The 15,845-nt window shown below is 43.6% G+C and overlaps 1 protein-coding gene across 3 annotated transcripts in view; it reads left to right on the forward strand.

Annotated features, from left to right (window-relative positions):
• Positions 1-15,845, forward strand: part of DVL3 (dishevelled segment polarity protein 3) — a 327,108-nt gene that overhangs the window by 287,475 nt on the left and 23,788 nt on the right. For all 3 annotated transcript variants that reach the window (XM_082249429.1, XM_082249427.1, XM_082249428.1), the window contains exons 11-12: positions 9,707-9,856; positions 10,011-10,142. In XM_082249429.1, the coding sequence (XP_082105555.1) occupies positions 9,707-9,856; positions 10,011-10,142 (282 nt within the window). The remainder of the gene's footprint in view (positions 1-9,706; positions 9,857-10,010; positions 10,143-15,845) is intronic.

Genomic DNA, 15,845 nt, shown 5'->3' on the forward strand with positions numbered 1-15,845 from the left:
CAAGTCATGAAATGCTGCTCGTAGCTTCCGGTTTCGCAGGCCATAGAGATGATTGGCGCCGTTCTGGTTTCCGATCAGCTCTGTGGTAATAGTCATCTGGCGGAACCACCGGCTTCATTCTCATGTTCCCCGGTGGGACAAGAGAGCCAGAGAAAATCATGGGAGGAGAGGGACGTTCCCTCCCACTGCTTGTAAAAGCAGTCTAACGACTAATTAGCTGCTAGGATTGCTTTTACATGAAATTCGACCGCCCGCTGAAATAAACGATACAAGGATGATGTCTAAACCTGCAGGCATCATTCCGGTATAACCATTAAAGTCCAGCAACATACCAGTACATCACTCGTCCTTGTTGGGCATATATTGTAATGTTCTTTATTTTTTTCATGCAGCCCGTGGGCTGCATGAAAAATGAGAACCTAACCCCGATTCCTCCATTCACATCGATCGATGGTATGCACACCATTAGAATACTGCCCTGCATCCACCCAGTTCTAATGATGGGCATAAGTGCACTTTTAGGAACTTTTTTTTTTTTTCATTCAGCCCATGGGCTAAAGGATAAAAAAAAGAACCTAACCGATTCCTCCATTCAAATCGATCGATGAGGATGAAGAAAGCTGTGCCAAGAAAAGTGAATAAAAATATATGCCGAAGCATAGGGGAAATCCGACCTCTGTGTTCCCTTATGGCATTCTTTTTTTCCTTTTAACTGCGGTGGGGAAATTGCCTCCTACAGCGCTGAAGTCACAGATTTGGGAATCTTGAGAGAAAACCCTGTTTCTGTCAAAATAAATCAGTGCATGGCGTGCCTACAAACCAAACAACGGTTAACAATAAAACACAGTTTCAATAAAACAACTTTTTTTTTTTTATTGCAACCTGTGCCAAGAAAAGAGTAAATAATATATGGCGAAGCATAGGGGCAATCCGTCCTTATGTCCACCCCAGCCCCTATGCTTAATCGCCATATATGCTCTTTTTAAAAAAAAAAATTTCTGTGGAGAAATCCCTTCCTACAATGCTGGGGTCGCTGATTTTATGTATTGTGAGAGCAAACGCTGTTACTGTCAAAATAAGCAAATCAGTGCTGCAGCTGAATGGCGTACCTGCAAAGCAAACAATGATCAAACAATGGTTAACAATATAACACAGTAACAGTACAGTAAAACAGTAGAATGACATACCTGCAATGCAAACAATGGTTAACAATAATACACAGTAACAATTAAACATTACAGTATAGCATAAAATACAGTAAAAAAGTAAGCACAATAAAACAACAAATATTGTCTTTTTTTTTTTTTAACAATTTTATTGTAACTACGTTGTAACTATCAACACTCCAGGTTAGGGTCTTAAAATGTGGTAGCCATCTAACCTCTTTCAAAACCCTGGGTGAAAGTGTGCCCTATACTGTGCCATGCTGTACCCTCTACTAATACTCCACTAGTGTGTGGTAGCCACGGAAACAGCTACCGATGCAGAGACCAGGTTCGCCAGGATAGGAGGGACAAAAATAGCGGTGGTCACGCCTATATCCGCGCTTGCTACAGACGCGTTATCGTTTTGGGGTGCTCTTTGGGTAGGGGTACCAGGGAGGCCATTCGGAAAATGCATTTCATGCAGCCGGCTCACTGTATATTGATTGGGAAATTGGGCCACAGCACCTTATGGATACAGAAGGGCTTTGATGATCTCTTCCGGGAATTTTAGGAAGGAGCCACTTCTTCCAGACACTTTGTATAGTACATAAGAGTTGAAAAGAGCCAATAGGAAAAAGTATACAGACGCTTTTTTTGTACCAGCGTCTGGCCTTATGGGCAAGTACGGCCCCATCATCTAGTCATTAAAGTCCACCCTGTCCATTTTACGGTTGTAGTCATGGACACGGGGGGCTTCTCCACACCAGTCGCCGTTGTCATTTGGACTGCCGTATCTGCGTGAATTGAAGACAGAAGGAACATGTTCTGTTTGTCCTTCCACCTCACTGCAAGCAATTCATTGCACCTCAAGCAGGCTCTCTCCCCCTGACTAAGTGGGGCATTTACAAGCTGTTGGGGGAAGCCCCCTAGCTATTATATCGCACAGTGCCACATGCGCCAATTCCGAATTGAAAGAGGTGTCTAAAAAGTGGCATGCTTGTAAAGAAGTTGTCCACGTATAAATTGTTCCCCTTCATGAATAAGGGTGACACCAAGTCCCAAACAATCTTGCCACTGCTCTCTATGTAGTCTGGGCAGTTGGGGGGCTCCATGCTGCTATCTTTTCCCTCGTAAACCAGGAAACTACATGTATAGCCAGTTGCCCTGTCACAGAGCTTATACATCTTGACCCCATTTCTGGCACGCTTGCTGGGGAGAAACGGTTTGAAAGCAAGGCGACCAGAAAACTTAATCAGGGACTCATCAATGCAGACATCTTAAACAAGGCTGCAAATTTTTTGGTTGAAGTGGAGCCGGTCATATTCAGGGTCACCCGGAAGACGACAGTTTGTCGTTGACGTGCATGAACTGTAATATTTGCTCGTATCTAGCCCTGGCCATGGCCAGCACAGGCATATGATGAATTAGATCAGTGGACCGATATGACTACAACAAACTCTTTTTAGTAATGCCCATGTTGATGGATAGACCCCTTTCGGTCTTAAATTTGGGAACCGTTATAGGTTTACAGCCAAATTGTCTGGCAAAAGTCAAATTTGGGTTCACGGCGATAAATTGATTAGCATACAAATTGCTTTGGTCCACAATAGATCTGTACAGATCTTTGTGAAAAACCACTCAAAAAGATCAAGGGGAGTAAAATTGGCTGTTTCCACCTGAATTTCCAGGTTGGCCAGTGAATGGGGGGGGGGGGGGGGGGAAGTACGGGAGCTGCAAAATCTGTGGGCTGCCAATCAGGATTTGCAAGTGCATCAGGAAGGGCATTATGGTCTCTATGGGCCTGCGTTCGAATTCCTGGTGGCTGCGGGCCACTACTTGCTCTAGCCACCGCACCAGCTTGAACTGCATTTATGGGACTTGCCATGTCACCAAGTGATACTGCAGTGCTGGTTTGTCGACGACCAGGGTGTACTAGGCCGATGGTGCTCGCCAGTTGACCATAAAATTGGGCGGCACTAGTACCGACACTCTGCTGCATACGAGAATCATATGTTTGTTGCACCTTAGCAACAGAAGAACAGTGTCTAGTATGCCTGACCTTAGCAGGGACCTTTACTCTGTCGTTATCTGTCAGGGTGCGCTGCTCTCTGCAGGTTTGTATATTGAGCCTGATGCTGACAGTGAGGCTTCCCCATCACTCTTATGTCATGCTTAGTATCCTGTAGGCCTCTTTACTAGTGTACCTTTCACTTAACATTTTTACCACTAAATTTACAGGTACCTAGTGTGACTCGCAGGTAAAAAAGCACCTGGTTGTTGAGGACTGACTCTGCGAACGCTGAGATTTGGTGTGTTGTGTATTGGAAGTGAGAGTGATCTATTGATACAGCACTTTTATAAGTGGGCTTGGCGGAGGGGCTAAATGCAGGTGCTGGCTGGTGTCGGGGCTGATCCTGCGAACACTGCATATTTGGGAACCCTAAACTATTGGGGACACTAATATAGTTCTGATCAGATCAAAGATATCATCCCTTCAGACACTATACTAGTAATGGTGGTATATTGTGTGTGTGTGTGTGTGTGTTAGTGTTACTGGCAATCAAAGGGTTCAAATCTGATGCTGTCTCGGATTGACCCTAACTGAGGCTGATGCTGACGCTAACTGGTGTCCCCCATGACATAAATGCAGTGATCAGAAAAAAAGATCTGTACATTTTACTAGTGACACTGTGGCAGGGAGTGAAAGAGTTAACTGGGGCGATCTGGGGGTTAAAAGAAAATGTGGCGGGACGCTGCCGCTATACTAAGACTGACACTGACTTTAACTAGCGTCACCCGTGACACTAATACAGTGATCAGTAAATTATCTGTACACTGTATATAGCGACACAGTGACAGGGAGTGAAAGGGTTAACTGGTGAGTGAGCGGGGTGAAAAATTTGCCCATGTGTACTGGTGCCAGTCTGGTGCTTGTATACTCACAGTAGATGCTCTCTCCTCTCACGCTGGAACCGAAAAGGGCACCAGGGGAGGAGATTACATCATTTCCTGTGCCCGTCTTTACATTAGACATGCACAGGAGGTTCTGTCAATGGTCCCAACAGATCATCAGGTCCAGAGTCCCAGACCATAAATCATTTGCCTGGACCTGATGACTGATCGGTTCGGAACCTAATCAGATTGCCACGGAGACATCGGGGCGCTCATCACGTGCCTGTACATGACTGCACAGCCGGGCTTCCCTGCCGCAGTATATATGCGGTGGGCTGTCCGGAACTGGTTAAGGCCTCATGCACAGAGGGTGTTTTTACAGCTGCTTTTAGGAGCATCATGCATTTTTTTTTTTTTTTTTTTTTTGCAGCTTAACGCCCCTCCATGTTATTATATGGCCTCATGCACACACAGACTTTTAGGAGCTGTAAGTGGCGTAAGCGTTTTTAAGCTGTAAAAAAACAGAGCCTCTGCGTTCTGGAGCAGCAGCGTTAAGCTGTAAAAACGCCTGACACTGCTAAAGGCTGCATACAGCGTTGGGCCACGTCAATACAAAATGCTTCTAAAAGCACGCATTTTACAGCTGCTTTTTCCTGGTGTCAGAACTGGCTTTGCAGCTCGTTTTTTTCAAACACCCCATGAGCATTAGGCCTAAAATCTGTAGCTGCTGACTTTTAATTTTTACACAGGAGACTGAAGCTTCTCTTTAAGTTCTCCCCACCTCCTTTTTAAAATTTCTTTTTAATTTTAAATGTGTGCTATTCCTACCAAATCAAAACATGGCTACAATATAGGTTTATCTTTGTGGAAATACTTCAAATAGTATGTATTACTTTTCTATATGGAGTCTCCATCTATGTATCCGAGTATTTCAGTTAGGTGTGTATAATGCTGAACATGGGCACACAATGGTGTCACATTGCAACTGGTTTAATAGTGTGCTTCTAGAATCTAGACACCTCAGAATATGGCAAACAGTCTAGCCTTTCTAGTTTTACTCCACTGATTCTACTCCACTGACATTGACTCCATTGATATTGATAAGATCACATTTCATTCACTTTTTTCTTTTTATTTTCACTTCTTTATTTTTTTACACACTTATTGCAGACTAAGCTGTACAGCAAAGGTAGCTTTGGCAGGGTCAGACAATAACAGGGTCAGCGTTGGAATTCACAGGGACCAGGCTTTGACATACGTTCCAAACACTGAAAAAACTTTGTCTGCATGAGCCCTTGATTGTTTATAATAAATGGTAATGGATGTAGTACGGTATTTTCGTTAATCGGTCCTACCAAAATTGCATTGGTGAGACACAAATTACTACATCTGTACACGTGTGATTAATGGCCAAACCTGTACCGTAGATAAGATTTGAGAACACTTTTGGGAAACACCTATTGGATGTGCTTTTTGTCTTGATGACCAATGTGCAACAGTGTAAAATGTATTCATTCCGGCTTAGGCAGGGTTCCTTACCTGAAGTAGGTGTTGCCATCTTCCCTCTCTGGAAGCTGGCATTCATTCGATCAGGAGCAGTCTAATTACTATTGGAAAGATGCAAGACTGTCCTGGAGCGATTATCAAATGGAACAGTGGTTGCCTCTAGCACTGGTTAAGATCAGTTGCTCAAATGGCTAGGATGAGAAGTGATGGCTTACCTTTAACACACAAGCATTGCTGGCATAAATACATACTTGTAATTGTCAGTGTTTTATATATTAATACCTGTAATAAAATAGGAAAAATCGTACAGTTCAGATATCTGTGATTATATGTACGTTTTTGACATGCAGTTTTCAACACAGGTATATAAACAGAGTTTAAATCTTCTAGGCATCATACATTTTTTATTTTTTTTTATCTCTAAAGTCTTTTATTCCTTGCACTGATTTTCCTTCTTTGCTTGTATCTTTAGTTTGACCAACGTATACTCTTGTTTGAGGTGTTTGTCATACCTCCATTTTGACATATTTAGATGTAAAAAAGTACCCATCTTATCTTTTCTTTTCTTCTACCTTTGCTGACAACGCTATGAGAGTTATTTGCTAAGGATTGATGTATGAGTATCCCTTGTACACCACTACCTGTATGTCCTTAATACTCTATAACCGGGGTCATCAAACTATGGCCCTCTAGTTGTTTAGCAACTACAGTTCCCATCATGCCTAGTCATGTCTGTGAATGTCAGAGTTTTACAATGCCTCATGGGACATGTAGTTCCGCAACAGCTGGAGCTGTAGTTTGAAGATCCCTGCTCCATATCATTCATGGCCAGTTAAATGGGACTGCTTACACATTTTGCTGCTTGCTATACTCATATTGGGTTATTTTGTCTATGGAGCTACTATATAAGGTTTTCAAGGTAATTTAATAAGGGTATCTGGAACCTGCTACCTCCAGTCTGTTATTGAGCTGCAAAGTTAACTGGTATCCACAGTCCATTAGTAACAGCTGTAGAGAGCAAGTCTGCACATGTTTTGTGGTGGTCTGGGCAGTACACAGGATACATGGCAAATCTGATATACATTTCTTCAGCATTCCTACTTTTGAGGACCATCCACTGTTATGGGGTAGTCCCCTTATGGTGCTAGTGCAGAGCTGGTCTCCACATAAACAGTGATGTTCCAGCCATCTCAGTAGGCATATATGAACACACTATTATCTGTCATTTACTTATGTTCATTATGTGAAGATTACTACTACTGGGATATGTTTGGTGCCCATTGGCTTATTTTTGATGGACTCGCTTCTGAATTTTTGGCAGTAGGTGTTCAATGCTACGGAGTACATTTGATATAAACCTTATTAAACACATTGATTGGCCATTTATGGATTATAGCTCTTTGTTTTGGGCTAGTGTATAGGGTACAATATGTATGATATTCTAAAGGGTACATTGTGTCAGCATTAGGTAGCTCATTGTATATCAATATTGGCAATTATTTTAATGGTATGTGTTTTTAAGATGTATTGAGTAATAGTATAGTTTTTTTTTTATAATTCTCCAAACATGTTCTGGTGTGTTGTATTGAGATTTTTTTAATAACAGGAGTTGTAGTCAGAACTAGGAGGTTTATTGAAACCTATCACCTGTCATAGCCCTCCCCTTCTTTCTCCATTCCACCCTCCATTAGCCCCTGACCCCTGTCTGACTTAAGCTGCCCAATTATATTTTAACTGTTCCTCCCCCCTCAAACCTAGTTTTTAATACTCTCATTTTACCATAAATGTCTTCCCTAGCACAACAGAATCCCTTTCATTTAGATGCAAACCATCTTTAGCAAATAGGTTGTACCCCAATAAAAAGTCAGCCCAGTGCTCTAAAAACCCAAATCCTTCCCACTTAAATTTTATATTATGCATTTAGTTCTTCAAACCCCTGCAATCGTTCCTGTGTTGCGCATGGCTTAAGGCAAATCTTTTTGAGAATATAAACTTGCTGTTCCTTCCCTTCTACTTGCAGCCTAGTTCTTTAAGTTTATTCTAAAGGATCTTCCATGTTTTCAGTCATTGGTCCCAACATATAAACTTAGACAGTTGGGTCTCAACCTCCTAGCAATGTGTCTACTGCATGCTGAATTCTGGCACCAGGGGTAAAGCAAATCATTTTGTTGAGATGATCCAGGTGACCAGTTTTTCTCTTAGTCCTCCTGATTATAAAATGCCCTTCTAACACAAGCTGTTTATGCCTTTCTGCTTTAGCCTCAACACATCTGCCAAATTTGCTGCTATCTGCTTTTTTTTTTTTTTCCTTTTATCCCCCTTCTCTCCTACTGGGGCCATGTGTTCCAGGTGACACATCCAGATAGTCTCTGTTATAGACTCTATTGCACGTCGCTCAGGAGCTGCAGGACCTTCACCTCCAGGAAAGTTTGGGTCCTACCTGTGACAGGACATATGACCTAGTCCCTACACTGACATTGAGAGTACTTCACTCCACTGCCTTCTTTAGAGAGGCATCTGGCTCTCTTCAACCCATAGTCTTTGCACTGAATGGAGAGATTTGCACACTTGGGTGTGTCTCATTGCTTGAACGGTAGGCTGAAATCCTCTCTGGAGCCATCTAGGTTCCCCTGGATTGTTCACAGGCACAACATGCTGGGATCCTCTGTTGGAGATACAATATTGATGAAGGCCTTCAGGAGACCGGATTACCTATAGATGGTTCGGACTTGATGGTTAATCCTCAGCCTCTTGTGGAAGTTCCTCCAGATTTCTGCTTTGGTTCTGCCCTTAATTGAGTGAATATTCTTAGCAGTGTTGCTAAAATGTTGGCCCAGTTCTCAGTCTATGGATTATTTTCTGGACTCGAGCAGGGTAGGAGATTTCTAGACCAATGTTCTGTGCTCTAGGTTAGCCAGATACCCTGTCAGGTTCCAGGGACACCTCCAGGTGTTGAGTGGTTGTTTTTTTTTTTTTTTTGTGATTTTTTTTTTTTTTTTTTTTTCTTACTGTGTTCCCTTGCACCAATCTGGGGGTTGTGGTTTACCCAGTTTATTCCTGCCTGCCCTTGTCAGGGGGGTGGGGTTACCTCCTGTACACCCTTCCCCCTTTTTCACTCCGACTGCCTTGAGTTCTCTACTGGCCGCTTAACTATCCTTTATAGGATATTAAGCTGTGATGATTCTCACGTTTTTGGCTACCTGGCCAAATAACCTAAGTTTTACCATGGAAATTTTTCTTCCATGAATCTGAAGGTTTGGAAGTGCAAGGCTCGAAACTTTCACATGTAGACTGACTGGTCTTCTCCTGGGAGCTTGACTTTGTTCAAGGTTCTCTTTAGAGACCGGTTCTTCTGTGGGCTTTGTCCCAGTGTTCTTTTCTGTTGACCTTATTGCATTGTTGGTGTATTATATTTATTTATTCCTTATAAGGTACTTGGGGATATGGTTCATAGCCTCTCGCTTGTTCTAGCTCATTGTTCCTTCTTGTGTAGGTATTGCTCTTTGATGGTGACCTTTTTGTCCTGGTCTTTAGCATCAGGTTGATCCTCTTCAGCCTTCCCTAATTTGTTGGCAGCTTCCCTTGCCTTGCAGGGGCTTCTCCTATGTTGTTGGTAGCTTCCCCTGCCTAGCAGGGGCTTCTTATCTGGTTCAGTTTTTGGAGTTGTTCTTTCACATAGTTGATTTGCAAACCAGTCTCAGTCCATTTTTATGGGCCTGTCAGATCAAGGGCTGTTGCCCACCCTTCCGGTGGACTGCTTTTGGATGTCCTGACTGTTTCTGAATTTGTGTGCCCATCAATGGATGAGAAAGAAAATAAGGTATTTATTCTTGCCATAAAATATATTCTTTGGAGCCATGCGGGTCCTGTCCTTCCTTGTTTTTTCCCCTACTTTTCCCCAAACTTTGGCATGCCTGGATGGGTACCAGCATACAGACTTCCAGTAGACAGCCGTATAACCCCACTTTTTCTGATATCCTGTGTTTCAATAGACTCCAAGTAGATCTTATGGTAAGTACAAAAATCCAGTTTAGCCATTAAATTATATTGTTTATGCACTGCCTTTTCACTCCCCACTTCTGCTTCAATAAATACCACTGTCTATGCTTGTTTTTTTTATTTTAATATGCTATTTATTTGTTTTACATCTTCTCTTTCATTAGGTGAACCAATCCGACCTATTGATCCAGCAGCCTGGGTTTCTCACACAGCAGCAATGACTGGTACTTATCCAGCCTATGGAATGAGTCCATCTATGAGTACAATCACGTCAACCAGCTCTTCAATTACAAGCTCTATCCCAGAAACTGAGCGTAAGTATGATTTGTACAAAGGCAACTTTTTTCTTTCTTGTAAAATATGGGAGATGCAAATTAACTTTATTTACTTTATACAAGAAATGAAATTCTAGAGCTGTGTTTTATAATCTGCTGGCTTTACATTTTTCTACATTTTCTTTCTGTAAAGGTTTTGATGACTTCCACTTATCCATACATAGTGATATGGTAACGATTGTAAAAGCTATGAGCTCCCCAGAATCTGGCCTGGAAGTTCGGGATAGGATGTGGCTCAAGATAACAATTCCCAATGCATTTATTGGTAAGTATATAAATCCTGCCTAGAGTAGTAGGTAAAGTAGAAACTTTTTTTTTTTTTCTCTTTTAGTATGTGGAAGTCTGCTGCCCACACAAGCTAGAACTGGAATTCCAGGCTAAGAAAGAAAATTATCGGTTGAAATGTATGTTGACTATTTTTGTCAACCGCGTTTGTTTATATACATCTGTTACACTGCACAGCTAGGAACATCCTCTGGTACTTATGTCAGCATTTCTTCACACTTTAATTGGATGGCAATTATTTTTCACTGTCAAATGAGTTGGCTGTTGGAGAGAAAGGTGACTATAGCCTGTCACACTTTGTTTCTGTTTTTTTTTTTCATCCCAGTGGCCTCCCACTAACAAGGGCAGTGAACCTGAGGATGGCCGGTATCTCTGGCTCTCACAGGCTGCTTTGGGAGATAGCCTTTGTTTTTTTGGGACCCGCGCTCCCTGAATGTACTTGGTGTCTGCATGGTATCGAAAGGTGGTACAAGGTACACTGACAGTAAGGGTTTTGGGACTCTCTCTGAGGGCAGTGTGCGCTCCTGGAGGCTTCCTTGGCAGCCTCTATGGCAGCCATGCTATGAAGTCCAGCAGGGCATGATGCCTGGAGTCAGTGGCTGCATGCCGAAGGCCTCATTTTCGGTTCAGCAGGCATAGGTGAGATTGAGGAGTGGAGGAAGTCTCTCGCTGGCCATTTTTGTTGGTAGAAATCACTGACCTGGAGAAAGGAACTTTATTCCTTAGACACTGTTCCCCGTGGCAGTGCCAGGCCGAGACGCTCACTTGAGAGACTTGAGGGAGCCATTGAACCGCGTTGGGTGCCTTTTTTGCCTATTATATGAGCCGGAAATGGGCAAAAACAATTTACCCTAACAGGATCAAAGGAAGAGTTGGCAGTACAGGAAGGGCAAAGAGAAGGGTGGGGAGGGGGCCAGTTAAACCCCTCTCAATCTAAATAAAAGTCCCAATGAAACAGCTTTATCCTGGACCTCATTTCTTCAGGATACAGAATGGAGTTTGACAGCAGACCTCCAGAAAATTTTTTCATAACTTCTGTGCCAAAGGATGCGATAAAAGGGAGCTGCTTAGGTGAGAAGACTTGTCAGAAAATGTGATCAGGACTGTCCTTGATAGCAGGAAAACCTCAACTAACAGATTTTCTCCAGCTGCAGAATCTTTTCCACACTTTATTATAAATTCTAACAATAGGACAACGGGCCCGGTTATCTCAGCTGTCCTAGATGTTCTGCAAGCTGGGGCGATCAAGGATTAGCTCTCAATTCCTCAAGTTCAAGTGGCAGCTTGAACTTTCTCGATCTGACTAGTAGAAGGAATCGGTTAAGAGGTTCTTAACTGCAATTAGCCCAAGAAGGAAACTAAGGAGCAGTAGGTTTCTGACCTGGGATCTTTCCACAGTGTTAAGGAGTTTTTCCAAAGAACTATTTGAACAAAAAGAAGATTGCTCCATTCAAATGTTAAGCTTAAAGACTGTTCTCCTTTCGGCTCTAGTTTTAGCAATGGGGGTTAGTGAAATTCAGGCTCTTTGCATAGCTGAGCAACTTTGTGTTAGCCTTCAGGATAACCTAATTCTTTCTTTGGATCCAGCCTTCTTGCCCAAAGTAGCTTCAGATTTTCGCAAGGATGGAGATCCATCTCTAGTTTGTTCTATTCTCTGGGCCTAACAAAGACAAGAGAGCCTGCTTTTGCAAGGTGGATGAAATCTGTGATTATAGAAGCTTATCTGGCATCTTCTCTGAATCCTCCTTTGAATATCAAGGCATATTCCACAAGGCAGTGTCTATTTCATAGGCAGAGCTGGATCCCCACCACTCCAGATCTGCAAAGTTGAATTGTGGTCCAGATTCCAAATCTTTGTGACTCATTACTGGTTGGACCTGCTCTCTTGCCAAGAACAATCTTTCGAAAAGGAAGGTGCTTCAGGCCGTGGTTCCACCCAAATCAGGTAGGTCTATTTTCTCTTCCATCCTGGAAGATGACAGGGAAAACAGAATTATTACCGGTCAACTCGCTTAACAAGAATCCTCCAGGGCAGCGCCAGTTCCTGCTCTACCTTTTGTATGTGTGAATATGTATTGTAGTAATTTGTCTGCAATGCCTACGGTTATCGGTTATCACTCAGGGTCTGTATTCTTCAGCTCCTTTTTATAATGTGTATCATATGTTTCCTGTGCTATATGAGAGGAGCCACTCTCGCTCTTGTAAGCCATCCTGGAAGATTCCTGGAAAGGTGAGTTAACAGGTGATAACTTTTTTTTTTTTTTTTCTTAAAAGGATAGTTTACCTTCACAAAAAAACCTGTCTAAAGGATGTTTGTAAATTAAAAAAAATACTGTGCAGCTCTGACTAAATATGAATAATACCCTTGCTATAGGTGTAGGCTCTTTACATTAGGGTGACCAGACATCCCCAGTTTCCGGGGACAGTCCCCGGACTGAGCACACTGTCCTTGGACCAAGTCTTTTTGTCCCCAGATTTAGGGCCGGATTAGCATAGACGAGGGATCCCATGCTGGCTGAGAAACAGCCTGGTGGCTTGAGATTTGATGCCCCCTGCTGGACGATCTCACTGCCACTCCTGCTGCTGTTAAGTGGAGGAGAGGCAGAGCCAACAACAATCGACTGTGTGGTGGGCTGAGACTGGGAGGTGAGCAGATGGGGGGGGGAGGGGGTCTATTTGTACACAGATGAGAGCAGTTGGGGGGGGGGCAGGGGTCAGAGCTGATGCAGCTGCATATAGAGAGAGTTTAGCTGTTGCAGGGGAAGGGCTAAGAGGTGGCTACAGAGATAATCTATGAGGGAAGGGGGCAGAAGTGTCCTCTGTGCATAGCAAACCTCTGAACCCTGCACTCTATGCCTAATTCCCTCCTGTATATGATGTAGTCCTGTGCACAGCACTCTGGGTATTATGCAGTCCTGTGCCCAGCACTCTGTGTATTATGCAGTCCTGTGCCCATCGCTCTGTTTATTATGCAGTCCTGTCCCCATCGCTCTGTTTATTATGCAGTCCTGTCCCCATCGCTCTGTTTATTATGCAGTCCTGTCCCCATCGCTCTGTGTATTATGCAGTCCTGTCCCCATCGCTCTGTGTATTATGCAGTCCTGTGCCTAGAGCTTTGTGTATTATGCAGTCTTTTGCCCAGCGCTCTGTGTATTATGCAGTCCTGTGCCCAGCACTCTCTGTATTATGCAGTCCTGTGCCCAGCGCTCTGCGTATTATGCAGTCCTGTGTAGGGATGCACCGAAATTTCGGCCAACCATCAATTCGGCCGATAATGGGTTAACAGTGCCGAAATTAATATGGCCGCCGTGAGGAAGGAGGAGGGCGCAGCGCAGGGCAGGTTTTAAAAGTCCCGCCTCTGGCCGGCCGCCCGCCTCTCAATGACGTCCCTACTACTATGATCTCTGCATTAATGAATGGACATACCAGGCGGGGTGAGCGGCCGCTAATAGATAGAACTGTGTGATCCTTCCTGTCAGCTCAGCGGGACTGTGACTGTGTGTGAATGAGATCTAATCTGACCTGACACCGGGCGGGGGGAGCGGCCGCTATTAGCTGTAACTATGTGAGTCTTTCACTTCCTTGTCAGCGGAGATACATGCCTGACAAGGAAGTGAAGGGCTCACATAGTTACAGCTAATAGCGGCCGCTCCCCCCGCCCCCCCTCCCGGTGTCAGGTCAGATCAGATCTCATTCACACACAGTCACAGTCCCGCTGAGCTGACAGGAAGGATCACATACTACTATGTATTAGCGGCCGCTCGCCCCGCCCTCCCGCCCGGACTGTCAGGGAATTGAAGATAAGTGAAGCTCACATACTGACAGCTATTAGCAGCCGCTCGCCCGCCCGGTGTGTCAGTTCATTCATGTACAGATCGTAGTAGTAGTGACATCACCGGGAGGCGGGCGGCCGGCCAGAGGCGGGACTTTTGAATAATGGACACAGTGACTGGAGGAGTGAGTAGGAGAGGGACGCTGAGGCTGAGGAGGGAGGAGGGAGAAGGGAGGGGGGGGGGGGGTGATAGCTGAGGCAGCTTACCATTGGTATTTGTATTAATTATGCAGCATGAGGGGGTTAATGTATTGTCACTGCTGCATTAGTGACCGACCAGTGGCAGTTAATTAAACCCTTTGTGCTGCATTAGTGCAACCAGTATCAGTGCAACCAGTGTTAATTAACACTGATACTGGTTGCACTAATGCAGCACAAAGGGGTTAATTAACTGCCACTGGTCGGTCACTAATGCAGCAGTGACAATACATTTACCCCCTCATGCTGCATAATACAAATACCATTGGTAATTAAATTAACCTATTGCCAACCCATCACAGTACATATACTGTGACAGGGTGGCAGCGACAGGTGTACGTTGCTGCCTGTTTTTTGGCGTATGCCCCTGTTCCATCTATTTAAAATTTTTTGGGGGGGGAAAAGTCATTTTCGGTTTCGGTTTTCGGCCAATGGGATCCTGCATTTTCGGTTTCGGCCCAAAAATTTTCATTTCGGTGCATCCCTAGTCCTGTGCCATTTGCAATAAAATATGTCCCCGGATTTCGTTTTAAAAAAAATCTGGTCACTTACTTTACATACCTTATGAAGCCTGACTGGAATACTTCCAGGACTTTGCGAAGTACTCCCAGGACGTCGCAAAGTGAGGCCTAGTCAGTACTGCTCACCTCTACCATCACAGCAGTGAGCTCTTTCTCTGATTCAAAACCCCTCAAATAGTCTCTCTCCTCTGATGCAGTATCTCTGAGCTTAGCATTTGAGAGCGCAGTCCTGTGATGGTGGAAGTGAGCAGTGATAACTAGACCCCACTTAGCAACGTCCCGGGAGTATTCCAGTCAGGCTTCATAAGGTATGTAAATGGCCTACACCTATAGCAAGGGCTTTATTCAACTTTAGTCAGAGCTGCACAGTTTGTGGTGAAGGTGAACTATCCCTTTAACCACTTTACCACTAGAGGATTTTGATGTCTTGCTTCTGGGCCACTTTTTGCGATTCGGCGTTGTGTGACTTTAACTGACAATTGCGCAGTCGTGCGACGCCATACCCAAACTAAATTTACGTCCTTTTTTTCTCACAAACCGAGCTTTCTTTTGGTGGTATTTGATCACCTGTGTGATTTCTACTTTTTGCGCTATAAACAAAAAAAGAGCGTAAATTGTGAAAAAACAACAATATTTTTCATATTTTTTTATATGAAATTCCCCCCAAAAAAATTTAAAAATCAAAATTTTTTTAAATTTTTGGCCAATTTGTTTTCTGCTACCTATGTTTGGTAAAAAAAATTCACAATAAGCGTATTTTGATTGGTTTGTGCAAAAGTTATTGCGTTTACTAACTAAGGGAAAGATTTCTGTCATTTTTGTTGTTTTTTTTTTTTTAACGAGTAATGGCGGCGATCTGCGATTTTTTTTTTTTTTTTTTTTTTTTTTTTTTTTTTTTTTTTTTTTGCGGGACTGCGACATTGCGGCGGACAGATCGGACCCTTGACTGACATTTTTGACACTTTTGGGGGTACCAGTGACATTACTACAGTAACTAATCAGTGCTATATATATGCACTGTTACTGTAAAAATGACACTGGCAGGGAAGGGGTTAACTTTATTGGAGAGGGAGGGGTTAATGTATGCCTGGTGCTTACTGACGTGTGTGGGGGGAGGTGACTGAGTGACACA

The sequence above is a fragment of the Pelophylax lessonae genome, assembly GCF_965119305.1.
Source record: "Pelophylax lessonae genome assembly, chromosome: 3".
In the NCBI taxonomy this organism is placed as follows: domain Eukaryota; kingdom Metazoa; phylum Chordata; class Amphibia; order Anura; family Ranidae; genus Pelophylax; species Pelophylax lessonae.